Source organism: Alexandromys fortis, unplaced genomic scaffold, assembly GCF_014885135.2.
Source record: "Alexandromys fortis isolate MF-2015 unplaced genomic scaffold, M_Fortis_MF-2015_v1.1 scaffold_209, whole genome shotgun sequence".
NCBI lineage: Eukaryota > Metazoa > Chordata > Mammalia > Rodentia > Cricetidae > Alexandromys > Alexandromys fortis.
Window position 1 is genome coordinate 1705701 of NW_026068090.1, and position 26591 is coordinate 1732291.

At 45.8% G+C, this 26591-nt stretch overlaps 1 protein-coding gene across 2 annotated transcripts in view; it reads right to left on the bottom strand.

The window, feature by feature from the left end:
* The window catches only part of Fchsd2 (FCH and double SH3 domains 2), a 215965-nt gene extending 206478 nt beyond the window's left edge, over positions 1-9487 (bottom strand). Inside the window, exons 1-2 of one of the 2 annotated variants that reach the window (XM_050122646.1) lie at positions 8980-9487; positions 7219-7316 (exon numbers count right to left, since the gene is read on the bottom strand). In XM_050122646.1, coding sequence (XP_049978603.1) covers positions 7219-7316; positions 8980-9000 — 119 coding nt within the window. In that variant the 5' untranslated portion in view covers positions 9001-9487. The remainder of the gene's footprint in view (positions 1-7218; positions 7317-8979) is intronic. The other variant, XM_050122645.1, reaches the window with a different exon arrangement.
* Between the last annotated feature and the right edge of the window lie 17104 nt (positions 9488-26591).

Sequence of the window (26591 nt, forward strand, 5' to 3'; positions counted from 1 at the left end):
CTGGAACATAGATGGGAGGAGTAAACAGAATAGAATTCTGGGCGGAAGAGGAAGTGAGGTCAGACTCTGCTCTGCTCCCGGAGAGACCCAACAGCTCTGCTCTCTGGAGCAGAGGCCCTGCTATGCTCTCCCAGGCACATGTGATGAAACTTCGACCAGGATGGACGTAGGCTAGAATCTTCCCGGTAAGCGCACCTTGGGGTGCTTACAAACATCCTTAGAAATGGGCTAGTCCAGGTGCGAGAATTAGCCTGTAAGGGCTAGAGTTCATGGGCCAAGCAGTGTTTCAATGAATACAGTTTGTGTGTTGTTATTTCGGGCATGAGCTAGCCAAGCGGCCGGGGTGTTGGGGATGCAGCCCCGCCGCCGCTCCTTATTTCAACATGAGGTAGAGGTAAGAGTGGCTGGCTGCTTTGCTTTTCTGAATTCAGGTTAAACCCCAATATCTCTCTGAGTTGGTTGAACACCAATATCTATCTCTGAGTTTTTATTAATCGTGCTTCACAGAGGCAGGAGGATCTCAGTGAGTTCAAGCCCAATCTGGTCTACAAAGGGAGTTTCAGGACAGCCAGGACTGTTACACAGAGAAACCCTGTCTCAGGAGGGGGAAAAAAATCTGGAGAGAACAGTGGCTCTCTGCATCTGAGAGGATCCCCAGCTTTTGGGCTCTCAGTTAAGAGCACCAGCTGTTCTTCCAGCGGTCCTGAGTTCAGTTCCCAGCAACCACGTGGTGGCGGTGCCCAATTCTGGCATGTAGGTATACATGCCAGCAGAACACTGAATTCATAAAAAATAAATTTTAAAAAGTGCTGGGGTCAAAGAAATGTGCCGCCCACCACGCCCAGTGTAAAACGCATTCTTAAGGACACTCATGGATTTAACTGTCATGTCCAAGAAGGCATAATATTTCCAGAGGGACTACAGAACTTTTCCTATCACATGAAACTACAGAAAATCTTGAGCACCTTTGTTTGTTCTGTGTAAGCAGAAGTTTAATTGTGTAACACAAGCATAGCCACTTTACTCCACAAGAGTGAGACTGCAAACCAAAAGCATCTTTGAACCATCAGACAGAGACTGAGAGACCTAAAAGGGTATTTTAGCAGGTAATGGTATATGGTACTTACAATTATATGAGAATGAAAAAAATAGTGCACTGACTCCTTTAAAATATTCTGCTAATGCCTGGTACACCAGAATCTGCATTTAAATTTTTATTTATTTGGTTGGTTTGTTTTGGTTTTTTGAGACAGGGTCTCACTCGGTAGCATAAATTGGCCTGAAACTTTCTTTGTAGTCCAGGGTGGCCTCAAACTCATGGCAATTCTCCTGACTCAGCCTCCAACATGCTGGGATTACAGACATATACTACCATGCCCAAATACATCTTATATATAATAGAGATAGACTTTATGTCAAAAAGCACAGTAATGAAGCCATGAAAGATGAAGACCCGAGTTCAGATCTCCAGCATACATGTAAAAGTAGGCTGTGGTGGTGCTTGCCTAGAAAACAGCAGACAAGAAGATCCTTGGGATTTGTTGACCAGCCTGTCGAGCTAACCAGTGGGTTCCAGGCTCAGTGAGAGACTCTGCATCAAACACTATGATGGAGAGGGGCTGAAAAGATGGCTCAGTGAATAAAGTTCTTGCCAGGCATGAGGACTAGAGTTCAGTTCCCCAGCACCCACATAAAAAGCCAAGGCGGCATGGCAGTTTGTCTGTAAACCCAGAGATGGAGGACCCCTGTGGCAAGTTGATATAGACCAGCCTAAATGGTGATCGTGGGGTTCAGCAAGAGAACCTACTTCTCAGCAAATAAAGTAGAAATGATTGAGAAAAATACCTGACAACCACCTCTGGCCTTACACACACACACACACACACACACACACACACACACACACCATACATGCATACACACAAAGTGAATAAGATAGAAAACAACTGAAGAAAATTCCTAACTTCAACCTCTCATCTCCACAGGCACATACCAGGTGGTGGTGTCTCAGCACTTAGGAGGCAGGGGCAGGAGGATCTCTGTGAGTTCAAGGCCAGCCTGGTCTACAAAATGAGTTCCAGGACAGCTAGAACTGTTACACAGAGAAACCCTGTCTCTAAAAACCAAAAAGAAAAAAAAGAAAAGAATGGCCCCACGGACTCACTATGTCATCAGGGAGTGGTACTACTTGGGAGGAATTAGTGGGTGTGGCCTTGTTGTGTCCAGGAGGGGAGTGAACTTTGAGGTTTCCAGCGCCAGCCTGCCTGTCTGTGCATCTCCCTCACACGCAGCTACTTTTCCAGTACCATGTCTGCCTACATGCCACCATGCTCCCCATGCAGTCCATGACTAAACCTCTGAAACAATAAGCAAACCCCAGTTAAACGCTTTCTAAGAGTTGCCATGATCAGTCAGGCAGTAGTGGTGCATGCCTTTACTCTCGGTACTCAAGAGGCAAAAGCAGGCAGATCTATAAAACAAGCTTCAGAGTGGAAAGATCTCCCATGATTTTGGATAGGCACAACTAACATAGTAAAAATGGCAATTTTACCAAAAGCAATCTACAGATTCAATGCAATGCCCATCAAAATCCCAGCAAAATTCTTCAAAGACATTGAAAGAACAGTACTCAACTTCATATAGAAAAGCAAAAAAACCCAGAATAGCCAAACAATCCTGTACAACAAAAGAACTTCTGGAGGCATCACAATCCCTGACTTCAAACTCTGCTACAGAACTACAGTACTGAAAACAGCCTGGTACTGGCATAAGAACAGACAGGAGGACCAATGCAACTGAATAGAAGACCTAGATATCAATCCACACATCTTCGAACACCTGATCTTTGATAAAGAAGCAAAAAAACAAAGGGAAAAAAGAAAGCATATTTAACAAGTGGTGCTGGCATAACTGGATATCAACATGCAGAAGAATGAAAATAGACCTATATCTATCACCATGCACAAAACTCAAGTCCAAATGGATCAAAGACCTCAACATAAAGCTAGCCACACTGAACCTTAGAGAAGAGAAAGTGGGAAGTACACTTGAACACATTGGCACAGGGAACCACTTCCTAAATATGACCCCAGCAGCACAGACACAGAGAGAAACAATTAATAAATGGGACCTCCTGAAACTGTAAAGCAAAGGACATGGTCAGCAAGGAACAGCCTATAGAATGGGAAAAGATCTTCACTAACCCCACATCAGACAGAGGTCTGATCTTCAAAATATAAAAAGAACTCAAGAAATTGGACATCAAAAGAACACATAATCCAATAAAAAAAAATGGAGTACGGTCCTAAACAGAGAACTCTCAGCAGAGGAATCGTGCCACAAGGACATGTGCTCAACTATGTTCATAGCAGCTTTGTTTGTCATAGCCAGAACCTCGAAACAATCTAAATGTCCCTTGACCGAAGAAGGGATAAGGAAAATTTGGTACATTTACACAATGGAGAAAAAAATAACAAGAGCTTGAATTTTGCAGGAAAATGGATGGAGCTAGAAATCATTATATTGAGTGAGGTAACCCAGACACAGACAATTATCACATGTACTCACTCTTAGGTGGTTTTTAAACATAAAGCAAAGAAAGCCAGCCTACAAACCAACAATCCCAGAGAACTTAGACAACAATGAGGACACTAAGAGAGGCTTACATAGATCTAATCTACATGGGAAGTAGAAAGTAGAAAAAGACAAGATCTCCTAAGTAAATTGGGAGCATGGGGACCTTGGGGGAGGGGAGAGGGAGGGAGGGGAGCAGAGAAAAATGTAGAGCTCAAAGAAAAAAAAAAAAAAACAGGTTTCAGGACAGCTAGGATTACACAGAGAAACCTGCAATCCCAGGTCCCAGGAAGCAGAAACAGGTGGATTGATTGGTCACAAATTCAAGGTTAATTTAGCCTACAGGGTAAGTTCCAAGACAGCCCAGGTAAAAACTTACATGAAAATGCAAAAATAAAAAAATAAAAAATAAAGGAGGAGGAGGAAGAAAACCACAGCTGTATACAAATAATTAGATGTCCTGAGTGGCCAAAGGAAAAAGGATGCATAAAATGCTAAGAATTAAAGCAGAAAAGGAAGTCTACAGCCATTCTATCACAAGGTCTTAGGCCACAAAAAGAGGAACTAATGAGGATGTGGAAGGAAGACAGACTACTAAAGAGACTGAAGAAAGGAAAACACGAAGATACTGCTGTGGTAATTAGAATATTGCTATAATGACGCAAAGGAGAGCAGATGAAGTAGAAGGAATTCAAACAGTAGCAACAGCAGGAGCACCAATCAATATCAACTTTAATTTATGTGGCATCTGTATGCACTATTACTTGATCTGCATAACGTCATGAATGAAAGGTATTCTTGTCCCTTTTACAAATGAGAAAACTAAAGTTTAGAAAGGTTAAGTCAATTTTCAAAAGTCAGCATGGCTAATACGTAAGAGTTTGGACAGAAATCCAAGACTGAATGACTCCAGTGTCCAGACTCTTGACCTTACGCTCGTGCAGTGTGGTACAAACAAAGAGGAGAAACATGAAATCTAGAGGTCCTCAGATGACACCATCAAAGAGATCTCTAGTTACACACTAACTTCTCCTTCCTGAAATCTTCCCAAAAATTGATTACTTCTTTTATCTAGAGATTTTTATGAAATATCTTAGTACGCTTAACAGATGATTAAACTGAATTTTTAATCATATCAAGCTTTAGTATCTTACAGAAGAATTTTTTAATTCAAAAACTTACTTGTGAAAGCTGTGAATGTATACAAGGCTTTGGGATTCAATGTCCAGTGCAACTTAAAACCAACACCTGGGTGCCGGAGAGATGGCTCAGAGGTTAGGAGCACTGGCTGCTCCAGAGGTCCTGAGTTCAATTCCCAGCAAGCACAGGGTGGTTCACTACAATCTATAATGAGATCTGGTGCCCTCTTCTGGCCTGAGGCATACATGCGGGCAGAACATCACATACATAATAAATAAGTAAATCTTAAAAAAAAAAAAAAAAGCAAATACCTGAACCCCCACCACAAGCCCATATGAAGAAAACAGAATAAAAAGACACAAAAAGAGAAACAAGAAGATGGCTCAGTGGTTAAGTGCACTTTCTAGAACACCTGAATTTAGTTCTCAGTACTCATATCAGGTGCCTGCAACTCTAATGCCAGAAGATTCAACACTTTTTCCTAGGCTCCATATGTATCTAACATACACATGGCATATACACACAAAGACATACATGTGTACCTACATATACATGGGATAAACACACAAAGATATACACATATACACAAAAAAAATCTAAACAATTATTTTAAAAGAGAAACAAATTTAGATTTGAAATAATGCTATTTCCAGTCAGAAAAATCAACCCTGGTTATATTCAAAATGAATGAAAATAGATATATATGCCTTAGAATTCCTAAAAAAATAGTAGTATGGAAGGAATGTTCATTAAAAGTATCTAAAGTAAGCACAAGGGGGAAAACTCTTTAAAATCTTCGAGCCATAAACAGCTCAGCTATCTGAAACATACATAATTTTATCCTAATAATATATGGTAATGTTTGTCATGAAACATGTCAGGATCTATGGAAAATAGCCGCCTAATGATTTACAGTTTTAATTCTAATTTGATAACTGTATTTTTGTTTGTTTGTTTGTTGGTTTTCGAGACAGGGTTTCTCTGTAGTTTTGGAGCCTGTCCTGGAACTAGCTCTTGTAGACCATCTGGCGTCGAACTCACAGAGATTTACCTGCCTCTGCCTTCCAAGTGTTAGGATTAAAGGTGTGCACCACCACCTGGCATTGATAACTGTAATTAAGAATAAGAATTGGGCTGGACAGTGATGGTGCACACCTTTAATCCCCAACACATGGGAGGTAGAGGCCAGCCTGGTCTATAGAGCAAGTTCCAGGACAGCCAAGGCTGTCACACAGAGAATCCTTGTCTCAAAAAACCAAGAAACTAAATAAATGAATGGAAGAATGGAAGGAAGGAAGGAAGGAAGGAAGGAAGGAAGGAAGGAAGGAAGGAAGGAAGGAAGGAAGGAAGAATTGGAGCTGCTCTATTTGAATATGCAGGTCATCTTTTATCCATTACAAAAATATTTGTTGAACTGTCAGTTGCACTACAGGTGACAGGCCAGGCATGGAGGTGCACACCATTTTTTTCCTTAATGACTTATTTAGTTTATGTGCAATGGTGTTTTGTCTGCATTTATGTCTGTGTGAGGACGTCAGGTCCCCTGAAACTGGAGTTATAGACAATTGTAAGCTGTCATGTGGACACTGGGAATTGAATTCAGGTCATCTGGAAGAGCAACCAGTGCTCTTAACTTCTGAGCCATCTCTCCAGCCAGATGGTATACACATTTAATCCCAGCACTGGGAGGTAGAGGCAGAAGAATCTCTGTGAGTTCCACCCAGCATGGTCCACACAGTGAGTTCCAGAATAGCCAGGACTACAACTGAGAGATCCTGCCCCATAAAGTAAAAAAGTGGGGGGGGAGGGGGGAGTGGCACTTCCTTTAATAAAATAATTCCTACTTTCTGCTCTTGTTTATAATATCCACTTTTTTTTTTCTTTTTTGAAAACGAGTTTCCCTTTGTAGCCCAGGTTGGCCCTGAACTTGTGCTCCTCCTACCTCAGCCTCCAGAGAGCTGAGGTTACTGGGATTTCAGACATGTGCCACCTTGTCCATCTTACTACGCTCAGTTATAACATTCATTTTCACAAATCCACAGTTCCCCTGATCACGACTATAAGTTACTTTAATAAAATATGACAAATATTTCTCACTGAATTGTGCATCTGGACAAAGTTATACTTGCCATGTTTTAACAGTTAAATTATCTGGGGTGACTGGCTCGTCCCAGATATTAACCATAGTGTCAGCTTTAAAAGCCTGTGTAGAATTGTTAAAGCCAATAAATAACTTACAACTTGGTGGAAAGCTGTAAAAATTTTCAGCTGAGTGATTACAAACTGACTGATAGGCTCTTGAGGCCTTATTTGTCAGTAGTATGTGCACACTGAGGAAAGTGCACTGTTGTTAGTTCCAGTTCTAACTTGCAGCTGAGTCAAAACTCTGCAGCCTGAAAGCAGGAAATCCAAAAGGAAATTCCATCATCAGATCCCGGGTCTTGGCAACTCAAAGGTCCTCAGCGGCAGATAGAGCAGCTCTCCAACCCTTTACTGTAATCTTACCTCATATCTTCAAGTAAATCACATTCTGCTTGATGTTTGGCTTGAAGTTTTGTCATCTGCTCACCTTGAATGTTTTTCAGTTCTTGTGTAACTTTCACCTAAAACATAGCATGTATTTATAAAGGCTTTTACTACCATTTGAACAAGAAAAAATACTTAAAGAAGACAATATTTGTTAGAATGTATACTTCTAGTTTTCCTCTCCCTAAAGACTAAAAAATTCATTATTTGCCACCTAGTTTTATTACTTAACTATAACTAATGAAAAAAATTAGCCAAAGAATCTAAAACAGGGACGAATAAAAATTCAAAAACATTAAAAATACAGTTTAAAAGAGTGCAAGCTGTCATTCTGTCTTCTTTCTTCTCAAAACTACAGGCATTAACCATAGATGGAAGAAACCATACAGTATCTAATACTTAGCAACTGAAATCTACACAATCATGAAATACTATGCATGAATAAACTACATAATATAAAACCATAATGACTGCAGGAAAGCACAGTATCTCAGAATGATGCCCTCCACTCTGACGGCGCATCAAATCACAATCTCTTTCTCACAAAGGAGACTGAAAAAGTGACCTGCCAGCATATGCAGGGCTTTTAAACTAACCCAGTAAGCCAGGCCAGGTGGCAGCCCCACTTCAAACAGTGAGAACCGCCAAAGCCAGCTGGCTGGAGTCTTCCCGGCCAGGCCGGACCCCGGGGGTTGCGATTGGTTTACGATTCTGGTGGAATCCTGACCACCCGAGCAAAGGTACAGGGAGAGTTGGGGTACACGTGCAGGCGGAAAGGGTGGGGGAATGAGTTAACTGGAGAAATCCAGATTAAGAAAGGGAAAGGAAAGGAAAGAGAGACGATGAGTGGCAAATGTTTGCCCACGAGGGGAGGCTATAACTGTCTCTCCCCACTTCTCAAAGTAGATTATCTAGTATCCAACTGAAAAATGTAAAAAGACAAGGACACAGCCTTAGCCGCCGGGAAGGTAAAAAAAGGGCGGCGCAGCGGGGAAGCTGCTGGCAAGCCCCAGAGCGCCCGTCACTGCCACCCAGGCCATGCAAACCCCAGCGGTAGAGCTCAAGCCACGCATCGCCAGGTCCTGGCTTTCAAACTGGAAGCTCCACCGATTTCCTGGCCCCTTAGCCAGAGGCGGGGCTGGCCGGGGTGGGGGGAGCAGGACCAGTCAATCCTTAATTTACTTTCCCTTGGGAAGTGGGAGGGCGGTGACCGTACCAACTTCTTTTCCGCAGCCCCGTGGGAAAAACAGGCCAAATCGTGAGGCTAGACTTGAAACCCCCCCGGCAAATGTGCCAATGGGTGGGGTGTCGACAAGCAACTAGAGGGCTCGAACCTGGCGCAGACTAAAAAATCACACACACACAAGGCTCTGCAAATCTTCAGGGGCTCTGCCGCCTCCCCTCCCTGCAGCCCCAAGAATGCACTTTGCACTGGGCAGCACTGCCATGCAGATAGACACACATATGCATGCCCGAAAACCTCTAGTCAATGTTTAGGGGGGAGGGAGTGTCCTCCCTAGTGTGGTGGACAAGCACTGGCAGCCCCTCTGTCGGAAAGGCACCTCACACACGCGACCCCCTGCCCGGAGCAGGCGGCAACTCAGTGACGAGCCAAGAGGCGAGAGCGGTCACGGTCCCTTGCGGGAAGGGGGAGGGGGCGCAGCGGTCGCCCCAGCCGCGTTCTTTGTACACAGCACCACCCCCCAAACCTCCAAAGACCCCCGCCAGCGGCGCCCTCACCTTCCTCGGCGGCGGCTGCATGATGCTGAAGGGACATCAATCCTCCGCCCACCCCCGACGGCAGCGTTTAAAGGATTGTGAGGGTGAGGGTGAGCAGGGCTGGAGAAAAGGGGGCGGCCCAGCGAGCCAGAGCGCGCGCGCGCTCGCGTGCGTGTGTGTGTGTGTGTGTGTCTGTGTGTGAAAGGAGAGCCTGAGGAGGAGAAGTCGCCCCGGAGACGGCGAGGCAGGCGGACAGCAGCGGAGTTTGGAGAGAGGGAGGAGGAGCGCCGGGAAGGCCTGGGGCCCGGGCGGCCCGGGGGGTGTGTGAGGGAAGGAGGCGGGGACGGCCAGGGGGCGGGGGCCGCGAGCGGGGGCGCTGGGGGGCTCGCGGCTCGCCGGGCGGCTGCTGAGGAGCGGCCGCCGTCGTCCGCGCGGCTCGGCTGCACTGGCTGCCGCGGCGCCCCCTCCCACCCGGGCAGCCAGGCCCTCGCGGCGCCCGACGCCCCCGCCCGGCCCGGGAAGGAGGAAGGCGGGGCTGCGCGCTCCGCTAGGGCTCCGCCAACCACTCAGGCCGCGGGAATTTCCGGCCCCGGCGCGCGCCACAGCGCCCCGCTCCGGCGGCCGAGGGGAGCGCCGAGAGGGGTGGCGCCGCGCCACGGGGCTCCGGATCTCGGTGTGAGAAGGGGGGACACTTCATGGATTGATCGGCGGAGGGCTCGAGAGAGTCCCCCGGTTCTGCGAGTGGAACGTTCCAGACGCTTCCCCCCCCCCCTTCTCCCTCCCCCACTCCAAGAAGGCAGCTGGGGGCTTCCCGCGCGCCTTCCCGCCAGCCCGCTGGGGCGCGCGCGCCTCCTCCGGGAGCGCGCACGTGGGCGGGAGAGGGCTGGCGCCGACTCAGGCGCAGAGGCCGCCCCCGCCTCCAGCTCCCCTCTCCCGACTGCAGCGTTTGTACGGGAATTTTCTAAGGAATAGAGGGGCCACGCTCTCAGTTTGATTATTTGCAGCGAGGAGAATTCCCGATTTTGCTTCCTCTCGGTCCCTAAGGTACCCTCCCTCCTTGTCAGCTGAGAAATGTTCACTGAGAAATTGAGCATGAATAAGTCATTTTACAATTGGCCGCAGGTGCCAGGCCTATGCCGTTGGAGGAGGACAGGAAGAAATAACATAAAATTGCCAGGCGAAGGAATGAGTTGCCCTCTACTACAGAGCATTTCGCCAGAGAACATGGAATCGACTGAAAAAGAACGAGAAATTCTTTTTAGTCATGCATTCCCATATCACGGACAGGAAGGCTAGTGTTCACAGAGAAATGAAGATGGTCTTAAGGTCGCGTGGCATGACTAGGCTCCTTGAATCAGGGTTATGAAGAAACAAGCTGGGGGTGGGGAGGTGGATTTTGCTCAGTGTTAAGAGCCCATGCCTAGCAGCCATAGAGGTCTTGGGTTCATCACCAACCTGGCAGAGGAAAAAAAGAAAAGGAAAAGGTGAAGAATAAGAACCATAGACAGCAAGAGCCCTGGAGGAAACTTTGGAAGGAAAGCCCTTGTCTGGAAGTGAGGACTTCTAGGTCAACTCACTTTATTCTATGCTGGTTGGATGAATTCAGCCTCCTCAAACAATGGCAATTTCTTGCTTTATCCAGACCACCCGAGGAGTGGGCATCAGGCTTCCTTGGGTTGCTTGGGAAAAGTAGAAAAACCTCTTCATCACTCCTTAGCACTTGCCTTGAGACACAGATCCACACACAGCCACTGTGTGTGCTGGATCACACACACACACACCACAAATACAGAACTTGCAGTCCCGGAGAACTATTCTCAGAAACACAGTTCAGGAAAAAAAAAAAAAAAGGAAGGACCATGAGGCCTGACTAGACCAGGGGGACTTGCCAGATAGCCTACTGGCTCTGGCCAAAAGATGGAAAAGTGGGGCTCGGTCCCAGGTGTTAACATTACGCTAATCCTCCTTCTTGTGTGGGGAAGTAACAGAGCTCTAGAGTTGTGTATGAACTAGAAAACCTACTCTTCTATTTCTGGTTTCTTTGAAGCCATTTGCCACCTGCATCCTCAATCAGATCAGAGAAGGCCTGAGGCAAGGGAAGCGTGCGTGGGAACCCGAAGTCCTGAACACCACCATGGGGCAACTCTTAGGGGTAGGGAGATGGGCCCCATGCTCGGCCTCGTCACCGACCCTTGTACTCCTCCAGTTTTTGTCTCCTCACCTACAGAATAGCAGTATAAAGTATCCTTACAGACTTCTTGTACTAATTAGAGTGTCTCCAACTGCAGGCCTGGTCAGTGTTCAATAAATGTTGTTTCATTCAGTGATAAAGTATTTGCTCACTTTATGTGAAGCTCACACCAAACACTAGGATGTAGACATGAACAAGGCAGAGTCACGTAGAGTTCCAGACTAAAGGGGCGTGGTGACAGCACCATCCCGGCTCATTGTCCTGCATGCGGCAAGCGCCTAACCAAGGTCTGCTAAATTCCAGTGCTTAGGTGCAACTTCTCTGGCACAGGGGTTAGCCCGTTATGTCCTTGGAAGTAAATACTGAGGATATAAAGTTGATTTGGGATCTGGCCTAGACACTAATTTCCTGTGCATTCGATGAATATCGGAACCCGTCTATAACATAAAGTAAATGATACGATGTGTGGTATCAAACATCTAATTAATGTAATCTCGGCACTGGGAAGGGTAAAGCAGAAAAATCGTGAGTTTGAGGCAGCTCAGTTTATCTACAGAGACCCTTTTTCAAATCCTAAAGTTTTGGGGGCTTGTTTGGGGTTTTGGGGTTTTTCTGTTGTTTTTAAGACAGGGTTTCTTTGTATAACAGCCTAGCTAGCTGTCCTCGAACTAACTTTCTTGACCAAGCTGTCTTTGAAATCTTAGAGATCCTCCGGCCTCTTCTTCCCAAGTGCTGGGATTAAAGGTGTTCGCCACCACTGCCTGGCCAAATCCTAAACTTTCTTATTGTTTCTTCAACCTAATGTTTATGATAACCCTATAACATGACATTATTATTTATTCATTTCTTTTTTTTTTTTGATTTTTTGAGAATCAACCCTGGCTGTCCTAGAACTCACTTGTAGACAGGCTGACCTCAAACTCACTGAAATCTGCCTGCCTCTGCCTTCCAAATGCTGGGATTAAAAGCATGCACCACCACCGCCCAACTGTTTTCATTTCTACAGTAAGAACCCAAAGACCCATAAGAGATTAGTGACTTGTCCTGATAGATTTGGAATCAGAACCCACATCCTTCTATTAGGCATTGTTCTCTATGAAGAATATTTAAAGGAATTGAGAAATTTCTCCCAGTGTGATGAGTTAGTCTTTATTGTCAACTTGACTGGATTTGGAATCACCTAGGAAACACACCTCTAGGCATGTCTGTTAAGGTTGTTAGCAGAGAGTTTTAACTGAAGGAAAGATCTACTCTGGCTGTGAGCAGCATACCAGGGACGGGTCCCAGGATGAATGAAAAGGAAGGAAGAGGAGGCAGACTGAGTGCCAGCTTCAGTCTGTTTCTTGATGTAGGTACAATGTCACTGACTGCCTCCTGCTCCCACTGGCAGATTTCCATAATGGTCTGTATCCCCTTACACTGTAAGCCAGAATGGACTGAAAACTGAAAAGGTAACTCACGTCTCAGGAATACAACAGCCTTGATGCAGAAAATACAGAACGGAGCAAGGAATTTCTGTGATCTATGAAGGCCTGACTTAAATATACCTCTTCCAGCAAGTATGGGGACTTGAAGAGTTTTTCTTCTGTATTGTAAGTTAGCAAAGTACTAGATTGTTGAAGGGAAATCTGCAGGGCACTAAGCTCTTTGGCCTCAGAGACAACACAGATCTCTGCAGATCTCAGGAAGGTTTCCAGGCAGACCAATCCCTGGAAGAAGTGAGTGATGGTTTCCATCCCTGGGGCTGTACACGTAGGTACTGGCTTTGGTCCATTGAAGAGACCATATGTTGAACTTTTATTCAGAAAAGCTAGCATTTATTGTGCGTCCATGCTTCAGACATTGAAATGGGCATGTGTTTTACATTGTTTCCACTCTCACAACATCCCCTCGTAGTCCATATTACCCCATTTTCATAGGCTGAGGCTCAAACATGAACTACCCAGGGTCACAGAGCCAATAAAGGAGAGCCAGCCCTGGTCTCTGGCTCCCCCGACTCTAAAGTTGTAGTATGCACCTGCCAGAGAGTGATTGAAAGTCAAAACCAGGATTAAAAGCTGGCCTAGTGTAGGAATATAAGTGTGAACTAGAAGACCAATACCACTAATATTCTACATAATTTCTTGAAGCAAGGTATATAGAAGTCTTTTTGTGACTATAATAGATGCCTCTTCCCACCTGCCCATGCTGCGCGAGCGCGCGCGCGCACACACACCCACACACCCACACACTTCCACAGCCTCTCTGCTTCTTCTCTGTCATCCTCACACCTACCTGGTACATGCTGCTCAAGACTTCTTGTCAGAACATCCAGAGGCTGGCCATTCCCTGCCTGCCTGGGCCTCACCAAGCCCAGCTGAGGGTGCTGTTGAAGATGGCTGGATTTGAAGACCCTACTCTCATTCACCTCATTGCTACTCTGGTCACCTTTCCTTAACCACTGCCCTTCTCTGTACTTCTGTGAGTGGACTTCCTCCAGTCAGCCTGAAGAGTATACTGTCTGCTCCAGACAGAATCCCAGTTCAACCACCAGAACAGGGTAGGGGTTTTCCTACAGCACACAGTGAGTTGGTAGCAGAACAGATAGAACAGATTCTATCAACTGTTCCTCAACAAGGTTTTTTTATTCTGGGCTTAGTCACAAGTAACTCTCTGGGGTGAGCCCAAGGCTCTGTCCCAAGGAGCTCCCAATCTCCGTGCATGACCAAAGGTCACAATAGTGATTGGGACATTCAAGGTCAGGAAAGTCAGAGGCCCAGTCCTGTCCAATGGTAGCAGAGATCTAAGCCCAGAGCTAAGTCCTTAAGGTGCAGGCAATGAGGGAAGAAATTACCTGGTCATTTTGAGCTCTAGGCCATTGTATTATAGCTTATGGGATAAGGACAGGAGTAATTCCAGGACTATGGTTGGAACTGGCAGACGTGACACTGAAGTTCTTCTAACCTTATCTTTGCCAGGTACTTGCTTCCGGGCGTGTTACTTCAACCTTGGTTTCCATTTCTGTAGAATGATAATAACAGATTTTTTTTCTGTCTCCCTCTTAGGAGAACTGCTGTGCTGGCTAAATGAAATGTCAGGTATATGAAATATGAAGGGCTGAGTAGGCATGAAAGCCAATGACTGCCAATCTGGGATGCAGAGAGAAAGCTGAGTGACTGTCTATGTGAGGTGCCAGTGGGAGCTTCCCCCAAGAGCTGCACTGTGATTACAGCTCTGGAAACCAGGGATCAGGGACTGGAGCAGTCGGGTGGGTGGAAACATGATAGTTCAGGGGCAAAGCAAATTCTTAAGTTAGATGGCATGCTCCCTCTTCTGCCTCACTCTGGGTTCTTGACAGTCTTAAAGCCGTTTTCCTGGTGGTTTCCCTTGTTCTAAAGGGGAGAATGGATGTCAGGAGAGTTGTGGAATTAAATGGGACCATCATTTATGCAAAGTGCTTCCAGTTGTACTGACCCAGGTTGTTCTAGTTTTGTTGTTAAAAAAGAAAAGGAAGAGGAGAAGGGGCCAGGCTGGCAAGATAGCCAAGGTGAAGGTGCCTGTTGCCAAGCCTGACAATCTTAGTTTGATCCCCAGGACCCAAGTGATAGGCGAGAACCTAACTCCTGCAAGTTGTCCTCTGACCTCCACATGCATGCTGTGCACACAGAATAAAACGTGTAAAACAAAAATTAAGGCCAGATTGGGCGGTGGTGGCACACGCCTTTAATCCCAGCACTTGGGAGGCAGAGGCAGGCAGATCTCTATGAGTTCGAGACCAGCCTGGTCTACAAGAGCTAGTTCCAGGACAGGCTCCAAAACCACAGAGAAACCCTGTCTCGAAAAAAAAAAAAATAAGGCCAGTTTGGTAGTGCATGCCTTTAATCCCAGCACAACAAAATCAGACGCTGGAGGATCGCTATGAGTTCAAGACCAGCCTGTTCTGCATAGCAAGTTCCAGGACAGCCAGGACTAGAGAGAGAGAACCCTGTCTCAAAACAAAACAAAATTGAAAAAGGCCAGCTCTAGGGATACATTTCTGTCATCCCTGCACTGGGGAGGTCAAGGCAGGCAGATCTCTGTGAGTTCAAGGCCAGCCCGTTTCTATATAGCAAGTTCCAGGTCAGCCAGGATTCCATTGTGAGACCCTGTCTAAAAGTAAATAGATAAATAAATCTTGCTCAGCAATGATGGCCCACATCTTTAAGGTGCCACACTTGAGAGGCAGAGGCAGGCTCTGACTTAGAGCCTAGCTGGTCTACAGAGGGAGTTCCAGAACAGCCAGGGCTACACAGATAAACCCTGTCTTTAAAAACTTAAATAATTTTTTTTAATTTTAATTTTTTTTTTCGAGACAGGGTTTCTCTATAGCTTTGGAGCCTGTCCTGGAACTAGACCAGACTGACCTTGAACTCACAGAGATCTGCCAGCCTCTGCCTCCCTAGTGCTAGGATCAAACGCATGCGCCACCACTACCCAGCATGAAAACTTAAATAATTTTTTAATCTTATAAAAAGAATACCCCCTCCTTCCGGAGAGATTGCTCTTGAAGAGCAATGGTGATGCAAGGAAGTGGTGCACACCGTTAATCCCAGCACTGGGAAGGCAGAGGCAGGCAGATTTCTGTGAGTTTTGAGGCCAACCTGGTCTACAAAGTGAGTTTCAGGGTAGCCAGGGCTGTTAGACAGAGAAACCTTGTCAAAAAAAGGGAGGGAGGGAGGGAGGGAGGGAGGGAGGGAGGGAGGGAGAGAGAGAGAGAGAGAGAGAGAGAGAGAGAGAGAGAGAAGCATTGGCTGTTCTGTTCTTGCAGAAGATCCTGGTTCAGTTGCCGGCATCCACATGGCAGCTCATAACCATCTGTAACTCCAGTTCTAGGGTACCCAACATCTTCTTCTGGCCTCTGCAAGCACTAGACACAAAAGTGGTGCTCAGATATACATACGAACAAAATACTCATAATTTTTTTTTTTTGGTGTTTTGAGACAGGGTTTCTCTGTGGTTTTGGAGCCTGTCCTGGAACTAGCTCTTGTAGACCAGGCTGGTCTCGAACTCACAGAGATCCGCCCTGCCTCTGCCTCCCGAGTGCTGGGATTAAAGGCGTGCACCACCACCGCCCGGCATAGACACATAATTTTAAAATATAAATAAGCCAGACATCATGGTGTAGGCAGAGACTGCTCGTTTGTTTCCCAGCCACCCAGACCAAATTAACCACACAGAAACTATATTAATTCCAACACTGTTTGGCCAATGGTTTAGCTAGTTCTTATATCTTAAATTAGTCCATTTCTATTAATCTTTGTGTCATCACCACAAGGCTGTGGCCTACCCATAAGGTTCCAGCTAGTGTGCCATTCGGCAGGTAGCTACGTGACATTGTCTTTGCGTCTTTGCTACTCCACCTGTTCTCTCTCTGTATCTCTCCCAGTCTGGCTATATTCTGCCCTGCCATAGGCCAAAGAGGCTTTTTTCATTAACCAATAGGAGCAACGCATATACGGTTCCAGTTCCCAGTGCACGCAGAGGACTGAGGATTGCTACTCTTTCTGTGAGTTTATCCCCAGATAAATAAACCCTTGTTATACTCCATTCTGGGCGAGTGCACAACTCTTTTGTATGCCAATATAATGGAGTACTCCTTCAATCCCCAGCACTCAGAAAGCAAAGAAAGATAGATCTCTACTGAGTTTAAGGCCAGTCTGGTTTACATAGTGAATCAAGGACAGCCAGTACTACAAGAGAGACCGTGTTTCAAAATAAAAATAATAAATCCTTTAAAATTTTTAAAATTTCATTTTATTATATATTTTTTATTCCCATGGGGAAGAGTGAGCCCAACCAGAGTCCTAGACCTGTGTCTCTCTTACTGTGGGCACCTGGGAAGTTCCTGCTTCTCCCTCAGCCAGTTTCCTCAACACTAGTGTCCCACTAAGTTTTTCCAAGGCCCAGCCTGGGAAGCATAGAGTGCTGCCAAAATAGGGCCCTTTCATGGAGAGAGAGCCCTCAGGCTCAACTGGAAGAGAAGAGTCAGGTAGGGACCAAAGGAGAAAGATGGATATTGTGGGATAGGGACAGTAAGATGGGGAAGGGACAGCATTGTCAACTCCACGAGCTGCCTTGTGAAGGAAGCAGGCCCTTTGCAGTTTAGGAAGCCTGCCTGCCTGCCTATTTTCCCACAGCCTGCCCAGTTAACACCCAAACAAAACAAGCTTTCCTGCTCCCTGCTGCCTGCTGGAGGGTGGGGAGCCAAAATGGGTGTCCCGGAGGCTGGCAGACACCCTGGCATCCTGCCTGTTCTCCCTGGACACCCGCCCTTCCCTGTCTGCAGCACCACCCTCAGCCGGAGCAGCCCCTCCATTCCCGTGTCCCCTCCCACTTTCAGCCTTTCTGTGTAGATGCCCCTAGTTTCTAAGACTGCCTTACTTCCTAGACCAGCTTGGGCCACTTGGGCCAGGTTTAATTCTCACTGTGCTGCTGTAGGCAGAGCATCTGGCTTCAGAATGCCAAGAGTGGCTATCGGTCACCATGGGAGGGAACTCCCTGGCTCAGGAAAGCTCTTCCAGAGGGAAAGAGCAGGCGGCAGTCTCCCCGTGAGGCAGAGCAGATGCTGTCCACACTGTAAGCAGAGCCAATGCTTGGGCGAGGCCATCAAATCTGACCCCTACGACACACAAACCTTTTGTCTGATTCATGTCTACTATGGGGGTATTGATACTAGCCCTGCCGTATAATAGCTACCGTGTGGCAGACACCATTCCAAACCCTTCACCTGGATGCCAAACTTAATTCTCACATCTCTGAAATAGGGACTGTCATTAGCCCCATTTTATAGATGAGGCATTGATAAGTAATTTACCCAGTCCTAAGTGGCACATAGGAATCTGTCCCCAGTTAGAAAGGTCAGTTTGTACTATGCTGGTCTGCTACTGGATGATAATATTCCCCTAAAAGATCGCATCTGCACTTGGAACCTGGCAAAATGTATCTAGTATCTCATAATCCAAGCACTTCGCCAAATTTGCTGAGGACGAGAACCATGTGGAAACTCTTGTTTATCCCTCTCTTAGGATGGAGTAATTTTTTTTTTCTTTTGGAACAAGGCCTCCTGTATTCCAGGCTAGCCTCAAACTCAGCCAAAAATAGCCTTGAATTCTGGCACTTCTACCTGTACTTCCCAAGTATTGGGATTACAAGCGTGTACCACCGCACACAATTCATTCCATGCTGGGGACTGAGCCCATGATGTCCTGCGTGTTAGGTAAGAACCTAAATACTGCATTGAGCTACATCCAGAGCTGTAGATTCGATACGGAGGAGCGGCAGTGGCTGACACAGGGAAATAGCTCTTGCTATGTAAATGAATGCCCTTGACTTGCTTGGGGTCCTTTCCATCTCTAAAATGGGTTGCCTACCCTCTTCCATAGAAGAGTGGAGCTGTTGTAAGCCGGTGTGTGTCAGCACTGGCTTGCTGGGCTGTAAGGAGCTGTTTATAAGCACAGCCAGCTGACTCCTAACAACAGCTGTCATAATAATAGCTAACGCTTTCTGGATGCTTAGGGGGCAGCAGACACAGCTCTGAAGGCTTTGATGTCTTCACTCACTGGTTCTCCCAACTTCCATTATCTTGATTTTAAGGATGGAGTTAAGTAAGTTGCCTGAGATCATAGAATTAGTAAGAAGCAGGGCTGCCAGATGGCCTTGCTCCTGTGTCCCACGGTTAACTGCTTCAAGTTGAGTTCTGAATTCACCCAGCTCTCTCCTCAGGGGAACTGGGCACCAAGTTTAATTGAGTGAATGGGGACTGGACCTATAGTGTTCAGGAGCTCCCAATATAGACATACAGGCAAGGTCTTAGTCTGAGAAATTCCAAAGCAGAGGATGTGAGTTCTCAGTGAGGAAAGGCTGCCTCTGTGTAAAAGAAGGGAATCGGAAGGCTGCTTTGAAAGTGGCCCTGGATGCCTGGGAACTTGGTGCTCCCAACAGAAGAGCAGTGAGAGCGAAACGCCAGGCTGGGTGGGTCCTAGCTAGGGAACTCCTAACAAGTCTCTTTCTTGGTTGTTTGTCCTAAAATTTAAAGAGCAGTGCCCCTTGAAGCTCGGGAGTGTACCTGTAATTCTAGGGCTTGAGCCATGGATGAAAGAGGATCAGGAGTTCAAAGTTACCCTCAGCAACATGGTGAATTTGAGGCCAGCCTGGGTTACATAACATCTGTTGGGATGGGGTGAGGGGTTGGAATTGAGGGAATGTGACAGCACATCGCCATAATTCCAGCAGTCCAGAGGCATTGGTGGGAGGATCTCCATAAGTTCAAGGCCAGCCTGACCTACACATAGTGAGCTCCAGGCCAGCCAACCAGGGCCACATAGCAAGGTCTTGTCTAAAAAAAAAAAAAAAAAAAAAAAAAAAAGCAATATCCCTTAAAGCCAAGCATAAGGGCAGAGCAAGATGATCCAGAATTCCAAACCATTCTGAGCTATACAGGGAAACCCAACTCAAACGGAACAGAAGAAGCAATGATTTTTATGTGTTTATTCCACTGTTATAGGCAGGTGTACTGGCTGCCTCTCCCATGCTGTCGTTGCCTCCCCACTTCCCAAGCCCAGAGCTAGTTTTGTCTTTATCCAAAAGACCAAGGACAGTGTACCTAGAGGGCATGCTCATTGGATTTTTGAAGGCCTGAAGAGTCAGGAGTGGAGCAGTTGGAATACTAAACATGGGCAGCCTGGCCATAGAAACAGAGGCCCAGAAAGCAGGCTAGAAGGAGGGTGTGCTAGGGTCTGCCTACAAAGAAAGGCAGGCTCTTTACTCCTATGTAGTCTTCTCTCCTTGTCTGCTACACAGGGCCTGGGACCTGACAGTAACTCCTTCCAGAAGTGGTTTGTGCATGGGTGTCCTATAAGGACAGGACAGGATGGGTCAGAAGGACAAGGAGAGTTGGGTCAGTGACTAAAAGCTGTTCTTCCATTCCCAGGACCCATATAGTGGCTCACAACCATCTGTAAGTCCAGTTCCAAAGAATCTCACACCCTCTTCTGGCCTCTCCACACACCAAGCATACACGTGGTACACTGATATATATATACAGGCAAAATACCTATACACATAAAGTAATTTTCTAAACTGCCCAGGGTTTGTGTAGGTCTAAGTTATATGGGGTCCTAGTACTCTTCAGTTGATAACTTCTCACTAAGGAAAAATTGAGTTTCCTGCAATGGAGCCTCCCTGGGTATACAAAGCCCAGCACTGAATGACTGACACAGCAAAGTCTGGTATTTTTGGAGGATTTTACCTCATAATACTTTGGGCAATTTTTTAACCTTACAGGTCTTTTGTTTATGTATCAAGGCTCCAGTTTTGTGACTTTATGGGATTTCTATGTCTGTATGTGTTTCATATGCTTTTTCTTTGGCCTTCTTCTTCCTGATTGTTTTGTCCTATTCTAATTTGTTAATTTCTTTTTTATTGGGTATTTTGGCTTGTTTGTTTTTTCAAGACAAAGTTTCTTTGTTTAGGCTTGGGGGTCCTGGAACTCGCTCTATAGACCAGACTGGCCTGGAACTAACAGAGATCCACCCGTCTCTGCCTCCCGAGAGTTGTGTTTGCCACCACCTCTGGGCAAGACTATTTAGTTTGGTCTGTTTGTTTGTTTTAAAGACATGGTTTCTCTGTGTGTTTTTATATTCCTATTGTTTTCTAATGAAAGAGAGTAAGAAAGGGTTAGGTGGGGAAAGATTTAGGTAGATGGAGAAGTTATGAAAGGAGTTGGGGAGGGTAAACTTTAATTAGAATATATTGTATAAAAATCTATTTTCAATTAAAAAAAAGAAAAACTGTACTTTTTTATAAAAATGAAACACAAGACACCTAGGACTGGGTCACACTAACACCTGTGCCTTCTCTCTCTGCATCCTGGGTGTTTGTTTGGAATCTTAGTTAACAGCTTAAGTCAACTGACTTTTCAGAATGGCTGCTCTGACTTTTGACCCATGCTGGTTTTGCCTTGTGACCTATATACACAAGATACTATATCGTCTCAAACACCCTCTCCCAGCCCCACCCTCCAGTGTGTCCACTATGCCTCACTCTGACCCTTGGCACAGGTTTGCCCCTCAGGGCTCAGTCTCTGAAGATGAACCATATGGCTACTGCCAAACTCTGGTTTGGGTTTTTTAGTTTTTGTTTTGTTGTGTTTTTTCATTGCTGGGGATCAAACCAGAGCCTTGTGCATGTTAGGCAAGTGCTCTGTCATCGAATTGCATCCCAGCTATGCTCTTGAGTTCTTTACCATCAGGGTCACAGTGCTTTCTTTCTAAATGCTTTCCTTCTCTGGGACAGCAGAAAATTCTCCTCAAAGTCAGTGCTGATCTGCAAGGTATCCACCTGTGCGACAATCTTTCAGGCACATCTGGAGCTGAAAACTCTCCACTCGACACTCCCATCCCATCCTATGTCTCAGGAGGATGACCCCGTAGACCGTCTCCAGGCCTCCAGCCTCCCTTTGGGTTGACTGGAACAGTGGGGATCCTGAGGATGAGAGGAGAAGGGTTGACACGTTTTCCACTGCTCCCTGGTGGGTCTTCTTAGGTTCCAGTCACAGGATTACTGAACCCTTCCAGGCCTGAGGTAAGAGTTCCCTCTTGATTGTTCCTCTGGTCTGTGCACTCAGTACAGTCATTTCTTCACTGAAGTCTCTTACAGGCTGACACAGATCCTCCACCTGGGTCTGCCATTCAGATCAGTCGGCTCAACTCTTTCTCCAGGGTGGAAGTGAGCAGCCCCGGCACTATTCCCACTTTAGGACAACCATATGAAGGGCTAGCGTTTCCAGGGAGCCCTAGGGTCTGATTCTGATCTGTCACTTGAAAACCCTTGGGTGGGCAGAAAGGAGATGGAGCACTGTGACCAGGGCAAAGCTTCTGATGTGACGCAAGGCACAGAACAAAACATGCCTTGAGGCAGAACTTGGTCATTCTACCAGCCAGGCAACAGAGCGGGAAGCAGCAGGAGGCCAATGAGGGCCTGGCAGGAACCCTAGGGTGCTGGAAGGGGACACTTATATCAGAAGAAAGAGCAAAGTCTTGGCAGAAGGAAACAGAGCCCTGAGGGCAAGGATATGATGTTGCCCATTGCCCCTTGGCTTTCTTCAAAGTATAGCCCTCGCCCTGCCGCACCCTGGAATGGGACTTCTGGCCAGAGACAGGCCCCCAACACCCTCAGCAAGATGTCTTTCTTCCTTCTCAAAGCTGGGCTGCAGACATTCAGCCCCTTTCACTTCCCTTGCTAACCGCACCTGCCCAGAACAAAGCCACAGGACCGCCTACATTTCAGTTCTCATTTCCCCACACCTTTGTGCGGCTCGTCTTCCCAGCAGGGACTGGGCCTGACACCCTCAGCTCTCCCCATCGTCCTTTTGCTGTTGCTCCTGCCTGACTAGACCAAGCTGTCTGCCCTGAGTGCACCCCTGTTATATTCCAAATTAAGCCCCAAGTTTTTGGGATTTTGTTTTTTGTTGTCCGCAAATTTTATTCAAGAACTCATTCAAAATATTCCAGATAAGTGACTTTTAATTCTCATCATCCTTTTTTTCTTGGTTAATTTGAAAGTAATAATAATACATGTTAATATTGTTAGCAACTATAAACAACTAATCAAATTATTCTTTTCTTCATTTTGTTTTGATTTTATTTTATGGTTTTTTTTTTTTTACAACAGGATCTCATGTAGCCCATGCCAGCTTCAAACTCATTGTGTTGACCTTGAGCTCCTAATTGTCCTGCCTCTACCTCCCAAGACTGTGTGAGGGAATCATCATGCCTATTCTTTGAGTATTCCTTAACTGTTTGAAGACTATTCTTAAAATATTTCTTGGTGGCCTATTTCAAATATCTTTCAGAATAAGACACCCGACAAGATATGGCTACGACCTTTCAGCGACTACAAAAACCCTCCCACCTAAGATCCAGGATTTTCCATTGACTTTAATAACCTCTTAAAGGACTTGCTTGAAATTGGTACATGATTCCTTCATCTACAGAAGGGATGCAGTCTAGGATAAACTTTAGAGTGCTCCTTCCTGCCCCCTCCATTGCCCACTCTTCACTGTAGGCTTTCCCTTGTTCACACTCAGAATTTTGATTATCCCATGCCACCTTAACTGTCCCCATAACACTGAGCCCCTTGCCAGCAAGGTTACAGGCCAGACTCCTTGTAAACAAGTCGCCCATCATTCCAGACATCCTTATTGCAGGGACGAATTTATCCAAACCCGAGTTCAGGGAAGCATTGAGATTTTCCTAATATCATGAATCTGTTTGATAGCTTTTTCCTTTACCCTCTCCTGAATCCTTGAGCCAGCCTACTTTGCAAAGATAACTCCTGGCCAGGACTCAGACCAGACGCAAGCGCAAGCCCAAGCCCACACCAGGCCTCCTCACCTGTTGCTGCCCCATGAACTTTCAGGGCCAAAGCTGCCCATGTCCGACAGTTTTACTTCCCTCTTGGCTGCAAAGACCCAGAGCAACTGTTAGACCTCAGGCTCTTCCGTTTCACTCTGAACCAGGCTTCCTTTTCACCTCTCTAGGCGGCAAACAGGCTGTGGGCCTCTGTGCCAGCTCCCAGATGGTCTTGTTCCTCCTGGAGGCTCAGGCCAGTCAGTATTAGTTCTTGACCCTGGACTCCCTAAGGAGAAGAAAAAGCCTTGTGCACCTGTGGCAGGAAGCCTGTTTGTCTTCAGTCTCTGGAGAGTAGGGTCATGACCTTATTGAGACTTTGTTTCACCTGTATAAATGAGGACAGAAGAAACACCCAGAAAATCATGAGCCCTCTAGTCCTAACAGAACCTGCTCATTTTAAAGATGGAGAGGTCCTGGCTTAAAAAGGGAAGGCAGTGATGTACCCTGGGCACCTGTAGGAGGCCTGATCTTAAATACATGATCTCAATGATTCTCTAAATTGCTTTTGCCTCTGTTAGGAGAGGGAGACACACAGAAAGTGTGTGTGTTCTTGTTGTTGTTGTCTCTGTAGTGCTAGGATTGAGCCCAGGGACTCACAGATGCTGGGCAATGTTAAAGTAACCCCCACTACTAAGATACCCCACCTAACTTCTTTTAATTGTTTTTGTACAGGGTTTCACTGTGCTTTGCAAACCGATCAAACTCATGGGCTCAGGTGATCCCATGGGCACGTGCACAACATAATCATTTTTCTCTTTCCCCCTACCAGAATGGCAAGTGTCTCTTCTCCGCTGCCCTGATGAACACCTGCCTTCCTCTCTGCAGCAACCCCACAACACCCTTCCTCTCTGCAGCAACCCCACAACACCGGCTGCCAATTAAACCAGTTAACCTTTAAGCTGTTCTGACCCTATTCTCCAAGGCTTAACCGCAGAAGTGAACATGTGAAGCAGTGTGAGTGGGTTCACACTTGGGTTGAGGAACATCTTTGACTATCCAGCTGTTGGCGGAAGCTGCTTGTTCGTTCCCATTGCCCAGACCAGAAATAACCACACAGAAACTATATTAATAAAACATTGCTTGAGCCGGGCGATGGTGGCACACGCCTTTAATCCCAGCACTCAGGAGGCAGAGGCAGGAAGATCTCTGTGAGTTCGAGACCATCCTGGTCTACAGAGCTAGTTCCAGGACAGGCTCCAAAGCCACAGAGAAACCCTGTCTCGAAAAAACAAACAAACAAACAAACAAAAAAAACATTGCTTGGCCTATTAGCTCATGCTTCTTATTGACTAGCTCTTATATCTTAAATTAACCCATTTCTATTAATCTGTATATTGCCACGTGGTTGTGGCCTACTGGTGAAGTTCCATTCGGCATCTGTCTCCTGCAATGGCTACATGGCATCTCCCTGACTTCACCTACTCTCTCCTCCTCTGCTTGGCATTCCTGCCTTGCCCTACTCTGCCCTGCAATAGGCCCAAAGCAGCTTTTTTATTAACCAATGGTATTCACAGTATACAGAGAGGAATCACACATCACCTCCCTTCTTCTGTCTAAATAAAAGGGAAGGTTTTAAGTTTAACATAGCAAGATTACATACAATAAAACAGTAATCTAGCAAGAATTACAGCTATAACATATATCTACTTTATCTTTTATTATAACTAAGGAAAACTATAACTACATCTATTCTTCAACTCCATCAAAGACTCCAAAAGGATATAATATTACCTAAGTTAACATAAAGTACATTGTAAGCAACTTCCAAAACTCTAGAATTGATCGAGACATCTCACTGCCTGGACAGTCACCCAAAGTTCTGCACCGTTGGAGCATCCATCTTCAGCCTACAGGCTCATAGTATCCAGCAGACTTTTCCATGAAGCAGGAAATCTGAAGATCATTTATGCCTTATACTGGTAAAGTTCATCAGTTGCTTTCTTCTATGTGCTGAGAATGTCTGGCAGTTCTCTCATGAAGCAGGAACCCTGAAGGACTGTCTCACCTTCTTTAGGCAAGTTCAGCAGTCATTTTTCTGTGGGTCCTGCATGTCCAGTTCTTACAGCATACCATCAAACAGTCAAAGCAAGAGCAGTTTCTTTCCTAAATGGCTAACCAACTCCATAAGGAGCCTCTTTGTTGCCCATCATCCTCTTGAAGTAGATTGGTGCTGCCAGGAGCAGATGTGTCTCATTGTCGTGAAAAGTCCTAAGTTCTTAAAACATTTTAAATGCCATATTTTGTATGTCTTTGAAAGGTTTGAAGAATAACTATCCATTTGAAATATATCTCTGTACATCTAGAAGACCTAACTAACATGACTACAAGCTTGACTATTATAGATGACTATCTATTAACCTGAATTTCTTAATTATACATTATGCACAGCTTTATAGAGTTAAACAAATGTGACATAAAAGAATGCAACATACCTTTGCATGATTAAACAAATATTCCACAGCACAAATCAACGTAACCCATCTTAAACTAATATTCTACAGCACTACATAATGAGTTCTAAACTAGCTTTGAATACAGAGTAAGAGCTTGTCAAAAGAATGAAAAAATATAGGGCCAGGCATGGTGCCTCCCAGCAATTGGGAGGCAGTGGACGGCATAATTTTGTGAATTCCAGGCCAACCTGGTCTACATAATGAGTTTCAGGACATCTAGAGCTTCATAGTGAGAAAAAAAAAAACACCTACAAAGGAGTGTACTATGGTGGAAGAAAGTGAAATTCCTCAGGGAGGCAGATGAGACCCATGCCCGGATCTTAATGTTCCAAGTCATCAAGTAGAGAAGTATCAGCTAATACAACCCCTCCTGATTCAGGTTGCCTGGCTTCTACACAATTCTTTGCCTTTCTCCTAGGTTTTATTAGCTAACTTTGTCAGTCAACAAACTCTTCCAGGTATTTTATCTCTGAAGAACCTGTAATTGATCCTGGAGCTCCCTGGCCCTCCTCTGCCTACCCGGTAGAGGACAGATACACAGAGAGACAGTAATAATACAGT